We start from the raw sequence: 10,633 nt of genomic DNA, 5'->3' as shown, positions 1-10,633 counted from the left end.
TGGAAACTGCCCACTTTGCCGATGATGCGAAAGGATGGGCAGTGCACAGGATTTAAACGGGAGCGTCTCCTGCTGCGTGCTGGGGTTGCGTGGGAGCTGGTGGAAGGGCACTTAGTTTTGTATTTTTTATTTAGTGCATTTATATAAAGCGCGGACATTACCCGAAGGTGTCAGAGCGCTGTACAATAGAGCCAGTTACGTCACAAGAGAACAGTGGAAACACAATACAACATTACAAACTAAAAATGAAGGTTACATAAACACAAAATCCAACAAAGCACGCAGAAAAGAGAAATGTACAGGAAAAAGAATACTAAACTCGAAGTAGGATAGACAGTCTAGATAGCCCATACTGGACAATGTGTTCGTCAGAGAAATGCCAACTAAAGTTCGTCCTCCTTCACACATACAGCAGCCGTCCGAAGCGCAACGCTGCCGCCACGGAACCGCCCCAACTTAGTGCCTTCCTTCTTCTATGCGCCTGCAGCTCCTACGCGGATACAGCCCGGCTTACATGTATTATCAGTCCGTAATTAGCTCAATTTAGATCACCCGCCAGTTGTGACCCCCCCCCCCCCCCATTTTGCCAGTCAGCAGGCAGAAGGCGGTTCTAAGGCAATGTTTACATACCATAGAAACACGTGCGGAATGAACGACCAATGAGCGCTTCGATATATTGTGCAGCGTACTAGGATTGGACGAAGCGTCGCCAGCGTTCCAATCCCAGGTCACCGTACATATTACCAGCTCCTCCGATTTCCAGAACACGATCAGGCATGGCATTGGCTATTATGCGACCCGGAAGTGCTGTCTTTACGGACAACGGACATTGTGCTGAATGTACGTGCGGTCCGTGTAAGTGGTGGCCATGTGGTTATCTTGGTGAAAAAGATCCGTCCATTTGATAGAAGGAATATTTCAGCGGAGCCAAAATGAAGCTGGTCACCAAGGACATCGAGAAAGACAATACCGGGTGAGGGATTTTGTCCATAGAACCCTAAAAGATGCAAACGTCGACAGTGTTGTCAGTCTCCTTCTCCACTGGAGTGCAGTTTGGCACCGTGAATGGTGTTAGCCGATTATTATACTTCCAGCACGTCTGCCAGACTTCCTATCCGAGGCTTTCTCATTACTGGCATGATGTGCACAGCTGCCACGTTGTCTTGATTTCAGTGTGCTCATATATGGCATTTCAGTGTCTGATGCATAGGCATAGCTGCCACGTTTCGAGTTTGCTTATGTGTGACATTTTCATATTTTCACTCTGCCAGTGAGTGACATATCCTGGCCTATGTGTGACACTTTGTAGTTAACTCAGTTTTTACATCCAACATAACAAGCATTTGTAATGCAATCAGTCTCGCATTTCTGAATGTTAGAGCTATTGACGTTGTAAATTATATATATTTTTGACTTATGTTTGTTGTTTGTAGTGGAGTGTATGACTGTTGTTTGTAGTGGAATTGTGTGGTTTTAATTGGAATTATTAGTTGTGGAATTGTGTGAGGTGGGATTGTGTGGTATGTAGTGTATTTGCGTAGTGGAGTTATGTGGTGTGGTGAAAAGATGGTGAGAGCTGTAAAGAATAGACAGGAACATTGAGAGGAAACCTAGTTTATGCATTAAGTGGTGAATGGCCCCCAGATAGATTAGCCGAAACAGTGTTTGGGGAAGAGAAAGAGGAAGAGAGAATGTTATAGAATCATAAAGAGGCTGCACTTGTGTACGCAGAAGACACAGAAAGAAGATAAGGAGAGTGTGTGTTCAAGGTGTGGGAGATCTCATGGGAAGGGCACATGGGCGGGGAGGTTTTAGGTGGACCTGTACCCAGTACCAGGAAGTACAGGAAGATGGCATGTGTGAGCACGCAGTTTAGGGATGAGACATTGAGTGTAAGGAAGGGATGTGAGGGGGCAATGGAATTGTGAAATTAAAGTTGGTAGTGCGAGGGAGGGGGGAGAGAGGCAGTGTGTGTGTGTGTGTGTGTGTGTGTGTGTGTGTCGGGGAGATGATGGGGATTGTTGAAGTGTGATGTAGAGATGGGTTGTGTTGGTATTTGATGTTGTGGAATTGCATGATGTGTGGTGTGGAGTTGTGCAGTGGAAATAAGTTGCATGGGTTGCTGTGGTATTAAGTGCATAGTAATTAAATGGTATGAACTGTAGTGGAATCATGTAGAGTGGGATAGTATCTACTGGATTTAAATATTTGGAACGGTATTTGTTGGTGAATTGTGTTTTGAGTGTCCAAATTGTATTGCAGTCATCCTTAAATCACAAGGTTATAAAATGAAATGTAATCAGGAAGAAATGCTTGGACTTCAAAGTTGAAATCACTTTTAGGCACTATCAAAATAACTTATAATTAATAGCCCACAGACACGTAACATCCATGGTATGAGTTTATATTTTTGAGAGGCTAGAGGAACTTAAATGCTTTCAGAGAAGGGATATAAAGCAAACAACTGCTAATAATGTTTTTAATCTGTAAAAAAAAAAAGAATCTAAGCATTACCATATGTTAAAGTGACACTTAAATGGATGTTTTCTACTTTGGATTCTCCCAGCTCTGCTCAGAAGACAGACATTTTCTTTTCAAACTGATTTGCCAATGGTGTTCTATTCACTTTAATTATAAATGGGAAAATTGTGCTTGCATACAATAATATTGTACATGTGCAAACAAAATGGATGTGTTCCTAAAAAGAAGGGCATAAATAAATGTAATTTTAAGTCGTTCATTAAGGATAAAAGCATATTTGGGAATTCATTTGCAAGATTACCTACCTATGTCAACAAGAGATGCCTTGAGGACAAATGGCAATACTTTTAGGGAAGTTGTCCAAGACGTGACTCGCTGGTGATATGAATGTGTTTCTTATAAGTGCTTTAATTTTTATACCCTACTTTTTAGAAACGCATCATTTTAGTGTTGGTTTCACTATAACATACGGTCATTCAATGTTTAGGGCCCCTTTACTGTGGAGACTGTTATAGCACATGATAAGATATCTGCAGACTAAAGAGCCAGCCAACCTGCTTCCTTTCCACATTGTCACTTTGATGTGCACAATTCTCGATTGAGGCTAAGAATATATGTGTCAAGTACTCTTCTTGGTTCACTTCCTTTTACAACTATGGACATGTGAAAGGCAGCGTGTCTTTCCGTTCTTATGTATATTTTTAATTTGCAAGAGTTTACATTTAAATTATGAGGCACAACATGGAAAAAAAACAGAAGGAAATAAAACGAGAATCTTATTAGGCGAGGACATTGGAGAACAGATGAAGCAAATTACCAGTTTCACTCAGTAAGATGAATGCTTGCAGGAGGGCAAAAGTGTAAAATGTAAAAACTCATGGAAGAATGTGAAAGTCTCAGAAGTTTGTAAAGTTGAACCCAGGGAGCACTTCTAACAAAGTAAGTCAGGGTCAACAGAAGGTCTCCTCATGGAGGCAGCATACCATAGTTTAGGCCGCATTCGCTCCGCCCCCAGACAGAAGCAGAACCAGAACATCCACGACGTGCTATACAACGTAGTTTAATGGCATGATGAGTCAGGCGAACATTGCTAAGGATGTATAGAATACATCCACATGTATAAATTATATTTTATTTAATAGACTGACTTGACGAATTCCAGTTTGTTTTCTGGCTTGATCCCTGGTAAAGGGGCGTTGTGAAAGGCAGTCCCACTCCTAAAGGGGTGCTTGACTCAAGCACAGAGGGCTGCTAGCTGGAGGAGCCATGAAAGGACAGTGTTTAGGAATGGGGGCATGGTAGTAACATTAGAGCCCCCATTGTTCACAGAAGGGTGAGGAATGCAGGGATCAGTCTTCCAGGAGAAGTGATGCAGGAGTGAGCAGTAAATGAAGACGAAAGGGCATGAGTCTAGCACCTGAATAGGTGAACTTGGTGCTATATAAAAGAATACATAAAAAATTGGTTGTGTAGCTGCATGCACAGAAAACAGCTGTTATCCGATCTCACGTCTTAAGAATACCTCTAGGGAGGCTGGCACTTATATCCTCTTTTCTATCCACTTATTGAACATTGAACACTGTTAACGCTGTGGAATGTTTGGTACTTGCATACTGAGGTAGAAACAATCATGAGGCTAGCACCAGACCATGCAGACAACTCTTAAGACAGATCACGTCTACATGCTTTCTCTGTATATGGACAGACATGCTTGAGCGACTTCCTTTCGCACCTCATGCTTGCTCCTCACTTGGGACATTCAAAGCTCGCCTCTTCCAAATATCCCTACCATCGTTGACCGTTTCTTTTCCCACTTCGCTACAAGCCCCTATGAGGCTGCGTTTCCCATCTCGACTGTATTGGTGAGCATTACCCTCACTTGATATTGCAAACATATGTCTCTCTAAGGCTAATGCGCTTGTTGTGAACCCACCCCAAAAAAAACTAGAGAAAGCGCAAGAAAGGATTATTTAAGAGGACAACTGAGTATAGGGCCAGGAGGCCTCTGCAAAGTGCCCTTCACATGGGCAGTTCTGTATAACATTGTTCAAAGGGATAGTTTAGTACAACGCCACTCACAGGAATTGCCACTGAGGAGAATGGTGCTATATAGCACCATTTAATGGAATAGCTTGCTAGAATGTGATTGTTGAGAACAGTCAACTATAGTGTCTGAAAGGATGATATCCCACAAATGGAGCTCCTACAGCAGGTGTGGGTGCTGCCTGCAGGTTTAGGGGTGGACTCAGAATTGTATCCTTCAATTTTAGATAGAGTGAGTATGGGTAATGATGCCATCTATTATTAAATGCCACTTCAGATTGTGTTGTGCACTACTTAAGAAGTCAATATTCTTGTATTCATGCTGTACTCTGCACAGATCCACGTTTAGCATTGAAACGTCATTCGCGAATTCTGCATAGCTGGTGGGCTCCTCGATACAGTGTTACTCATTTGAACCGTGAGAATTGGGATTAGTATTTCATTGTTAATGTAGTGTGTAATGTGTTCTCAAATTTCTGCTGTTAATCTATGAGCATCTTGTTCTACTCTGTGTAGCGCTAAAAAGTCCACAGCAGGTCTGCGATTGACGCTATAAAGTAAGAAACAACCACATAAACTAAGTTACTAAAAGTTACCTCCCTTGCACTTAAGAGGACACAGAAAGAATCTTTCAGTGCCTGCTTGGGAGGCACTTTGGCATTGCTTCTGTCAGAGTTGCTTTCTGCTGTTTGCCTGCTCCAGTGTCCACTAATATAGCTGTGTTACCCCAGTGCACCAAAAGGCAGCTACATGTGAATAAATAACTAGCATTTATATCTGAATGATGTTGAAATGGTGTATGTGTTTGCTGACGCCAGCTAGTTGTTGTGCAGACAGGTTCTTTGTCGAATGCTAGATAAAAGCATTCTATGGCATGTTGTTGAGGAAAGAACTATATTTACTCCATGTTCAAGTTTAGGAATGGGGATGGTGCGTTTGAGGAAATCTGTCGGAGCTAACCTTTTGGAGGAATCTGATGAGTGGTGTGTGTGTTGAGTGCAGTGAATATCTGGGTCTGAGGTTAGGTATGTATTGTTAATTAGGGTTTGTGCGGCACATGTGATAAACTTGCTCAAGGTGAGGGATGTTTTAAGGGTGAGGAGCGTGGTGTGTTGCTGGGAGGGGGCGCAGTGGATCCTTGTCTACTAACCATGCCACCCTTCATCGTTAAGAAACCCCGACAGACTAGTCCATGGAGATGAAAAGACAGATTGTTTGCCATTTATTCAGAAACAGAAGGTTAGTCGTCTCGTTTGCCGATTCCCTTCAAAACATTAGCAAACATGTGGCAATAGTAAGATATGAATAGCGAAAATCCCTTTAAAACATCTGCAGTAATAAATAATGAAAAATATGGCAATCGTGAAATGTCAATAAGTGAAATTCCCATTAAAAGCAAACTTGCTGTTTTCTGATAAAACGCGACCACCCATGTAAAGAATGGAGTCCCCTTTTAAAAATAAAAGAAAGTAAAGGCTCTGTTTGCTGATACAATGTTGAAAGATAAAATGCTGAAAGAAAGATAAAATGCTGAAAGATAAACCGCAGTATATTCCCTTCAAATCATCCACAAAATGCAGCACCTATGAGGTGTAAATAACTGAGTTCCCTTTTCAAAGAAGTGACCGCCATTGTCCCAGGCTGGTTGGAAAGTTAAAGCCCACATGGCGCGCTGGATGTTGCAGGAAAGCATCTCGTGCCTGCAGTAGGAGAAACTCATTAAAGAAAATAGTGCTTCCAGAGTAAATAAGACATACCGTGTAACAACAGAAGTAAAAGGGCCAGTCCTCATGGGAGGTTATAAATTAAGACTACACAGTACTAAGGAGGGACTAACAAGCCTATTAATGAATCGGAAGCCAGCATTTACAAAGGACAATGACACAAGCCAATGAAAAATAAAAATATGGAGGGAGAGTAGGCGAAGCTTCAAGTCCATACTCCAATACAGCATGCCTCACAGAGCTGCCTAGGCTCAACCTAAAAATGCAACCTGGATACAACTGGTATCGTATATTTCATAGACCCAGAGTCCCGATTTCCTTGCTAGCATTGCTTCCATGTCCCGTACCAGCATCCCTCTCATGGCTGCACAGATATCCACCTGGTTCTAAATAATCATAACGTCATCCAGTTCCCCTACAAACATTGGCTTCCTACCAACTTGCCTGCAAGCACGAGCTGCTACATAAACATTTTACAGGATTTGGCGCCACTGGCTGAGTTCTTGGTAAGATACACTTGGGGGGACCCCCCCAGAGAGAGCAGAGCCGTATTTAACCGGAACCCTTTGGTTCTTTTGAATAAGATTACACATCTGCATAGCAGCATTGACTGGACGAGAGAGTGGAGACTGTTTAGATTCCACATATTACGTCATAAGGATTCATCAAACTACAACAGTAACAATACACTGGTCCATATACATATATTGGATCACTCTGGGAAGTGTAAAGATAAAGAAGACTCTGAGTCTTAGCCACGAACAGTAGTCTGCGACAAACAAATATTAATATTGCTGGGAGATACCTAATTTTCCTGAAGAGGGTGGTCGAGAATAGTAAGAATCCACCAAAACGTGTAGATGCAACAGTATTACTACCCTAAATCGACCAAAAACTTGCTTGAAACCGTGTATTTTTTTTAATGCAAATGTGGTGTTTAATCAACGATTTTTCTGTGATTAGTGACTTTACAGTGACAAATGTAATTGTCTAATACACTCTCCCCTTTTTTTATAAATATTTTTAACAGTTTTAGTGATCAGCTCACATATTGTTTAGTTATTCTCCATTTAGGTGACCAAAATAGATCAAATCGGATTCTCTTTTCTGTTTGTTATGTGACCGTTGGGTGTTTTAAGATTTGTATGTCCTTAAAACACAAAAAATTCAATTGTATGGTTTTTGTACATATTGATTTTTATAGCAAATGCAAAGTTATAAAAAAGAAAATAATTAAAGTGAATATCTTTTTTATAAACACTATTTCAAGGTCTTATTTTGGTGATTTTAGTTTGACTCCTGAATGGATGAATGGTATAAGTTGAGAACTAGACTTGGGAGTGTGAATGAACCCAAAGGGAAATTTCTTGTTGGACTTGTAGTTGTTTTTGTGCCCTGGCCCTTTGATGTGTGGAGGGCCCCTTTCTACTTTTTTAGGTCACGCAAGCATTGCAGCGCAAAGCGTTGCTCGCTCGGCGAGAGATTTTGTGGATGGTGGGTTTTCAGAAAGGGACTCTAAGGCCCTCCCCTCCTTTCCATTGGCTTGCGTCACCGTTTATGCTAAATGGTGGCCTGCCATGTTTGTTCTAGTTTTGAAGTCAGTCTCGTATAATGACAGAGCTTAAAGAAAAAACATGTTTTTCCCCCTTTTGTAAGTTCGGAAATTTGGTGTTCGTTGCTGTGTGGTTTCCCTTCCTCGCGGCCGGGCTTAGCTCCGCCCCCCGCCTTCACCGACCGGCCGGGCTTCACTCCACCGGTCCAGCGCTCCGAACTACATCGCTTGACTACAAGCCCCAGGAGCCCTAAGGGGCAGAACTCGCATTTCCCACGCGCAAGGAGGCGCATAAAGACTCGCCTGTTGCAGAGTCCCTTGGTGTTCGTTGCTGTGTGGTTTCCCTTCCTCGCTGCCGGCCTTAGCTCCGCCCCCCCCGCCTTCACCGACTGTCCGGGCTTCGCTCCGCCGGTCCAGCGCTCCGGACTACATCGCCTGACTACGAGCCTCAGGGGCAGAACGCGCATTTCCCACGCGCCAGGAGGCGCATAAAGACTCGCCTGTTCCCTCGTCCCGTGAGGACGCGCCGGGCAAAGCCCGGGACAAGGGCGGGGCCATCTGCGGCCAGAGGAGGCCGGGACGGGGCACCCCCCTTGGCACTGAACTAAGAAAGGAAGAAAAAAGATAAAAGGTACAGATACCCATTGACAATCCCCATTTTCCTACAGGTCCTTCCTAAGCGTCACCATAGTGGAACTGTTGAACTATTTCCTGGTAGTTGGTGCTGATCTAGTTTCAATCCATACAAGCTATTACGCTATGACCTGCAAGGGGGGTACCAGAAATATTTCCTCCCAGAGTGACTTGCTTAGGGGAACGATGGACTACTACATAAAGAGGGCAACATTCCCCATTGCCAGTGAACTAGAGAGAATAGAACGATCCCCAGCCATAGATAGTTCTTCCAGTATGTGTTTTCCCTCACAGTCTGCCGATGCAGCCCTAGATTTATCACTGCTGGAAGAACTAAATAAAATGTGTAAATCCACGTACGCTCCTGTGGAATCAGGAAATGTGCAAACTAGTGCTCCTATCTGCGCTGTAGCAACCACTAGTCCTCAGTCCAGCAGTCAACTCCAATTAACTCAAAGCCTCCAGGGTACTCCCCCTTTAACACGACTAAAAGTAAACTCGCAATCTGCAGTGTCCCCTCGGGTCTTTTCTGCTAAAAGGAAGAGAGATGGGGTCAAACAAACGGGGAGTCAGGCAAAGCAACAAAAACTAAACCCAAATCTCCCACTGCCCAACACTCCCAGCACTGCCACCTCGAAAGCACCTATCCAGGCTTCTCTATTGACCTCAATCGAAAACATGATGAAGTCAATAATATCCCCGCTGATTGAAAAAATGACTAGCTTAGGGGATAGGCTCACGGGTGTCGAGGAAGCGATTAAGGCCAACTTGTTACTTATAAAAACTATGGCAGGACCCTCTCAACCACAGCGTCCAGCCTCCACAGAAATGCCTAAAACCACCACACAATGTAAGACCACCCGTAATCAACTAGTAACCCCACACATGAAAATTTTAAACTTTTCGAAAGCAGCCACAACAGTACGGATTTCTTACCCTAGAGTAGGGCCGAACAAAGAAACTACATTACATAAGGGAACAGCGGCTAATCATGACAATATGTCATATAAAACTAACCATCTACACTTGCCACCAGAGGCCGCTGCTATTGTGTGCGTCCTCTCGGGAGTACCAGAACTTACAAAGGGGAAACATGAAAGACATCAGGACCTAAGAAACAAGATTGTGTTCTGGCTAACCAAAAATAGACCTTTGCCACCCAACATCGATGGCACTATACTAAGTGTTAGAAGGGTGGGCTGGCTAGGACCCCTTCCAAAAGATATTGCGGGCGATTTGGTACTTGTAAAATTTAGGAATAAATACGTCGTCCCATATCTCCAATCATGGCAGCCACAAATAGGAGATGGTCCTATATCTATCTGGAGCTTAAGTGAATTCTACCCTAGAACATTATATGTCCCGTCGCCATGTCAAAAAGCACAGAGCAACCACCTGATGGGCAGAAGTGGCCTTGTATCGAGTGGTCACATCATCCCCACTTCTAATCAATTTGACTTACTTTCTCGTTCTTCAATGATTAGCTGATTTATTCTATAGATTTAATCCCATTTTAACAGATGTTATTTATTATTAAATTAAATGTATTGGTGATATTTATGTACTGTTGTTGCTTTTATGATTTTTATACTGAAATCGAATAAAGCTAATCTGAACCAGAAAGAGACTCCAAGGCCCTCCCCTCATTTCCATTGGCTTGCGTCACCGTTTATGCTAAATGGTGGCCTGCCATGTTTGATCTAGTTTTGCAGTCTGTCTCATATAATGACAGAGCTTAAAGAAAAAACATGTTTTTCCACCTTTTGGAAGTTCGGAAATTTCTGCGCATTGGTAAGATTAGACACAAGTAAAATGCAGCGGATGGTCATCTTTTATAAAAGCCATGAATAAAATAAAGATTTAATTCTCATGCGCTGGAAAGTGGGAAGGTGAATGCCTATTTATGGCGGCCATGCTGGATGGCTTTATGGTAATACTTTTATTATGCAGCTCAGTATGGGAGGGGGTGCAAGCAGGGGGTGCTGACTTAGTGACTAGAGTAATATGGACGTTATGCAGCGTTATTCCGGGTAGGAGCAGGGCGGAGTACTGCTGAGCCACTGGCTGGGGTAAAACTATCTTTATGATGCTCGGTAACGGCAGTGCAAGCAGAACAGAGTATTGCTGAGTCACTTACTGGGATAAAACTGACTGCATCTCAGGAACGTGTCATGCCTGAATTTATCAAGGGAAAAAACAT

The 10,633-nt window shown here is 43.1% G+C and overlaps 1 protein-coding gene across 1 annotated transcript in view; it reads left to right on the top strand.

Moving 5' to 3' along the window:
- Positions 1–781: 781 nt before the first annotated feature.
- PELO (pelota mRNA surveillance and ribosome rescue factor) overlaps positions 782–10,633 on the top strand; it is a 260,968-nt gene continuing 251,116 nt past the window's right edge. Inside the window, exon 1 of the mRNA XM_078652883.1 lies at positions 782–973. Within this exon, the coding sequence (XP_078509009.1) occupies positions 933–973 (41 nt within the window). The 5' untranslated portion in view covers positions 782–932. The remainder of the gene's footprint in view (positions 974–10,633) is intronic.

The sequence above is a fragment of the Lissotriton helveticus genome, chromosome 7 (assembly GCF_964261635.1).
Source record: "Lissotriton helveticus chromosome 7, aLisHel1.1, whole genome shotgun sequence".
Taxonomy (NCBI): domain Eukaryota; kingdom Metazoa; phylum Chordata; class Amphibia; order Caudata; family Salamandridae; genus Lissotriton; species Lissotriton helveticus.
This window is presented reverse-complemented; position numbering and strand designations above follow the sequence as displayed.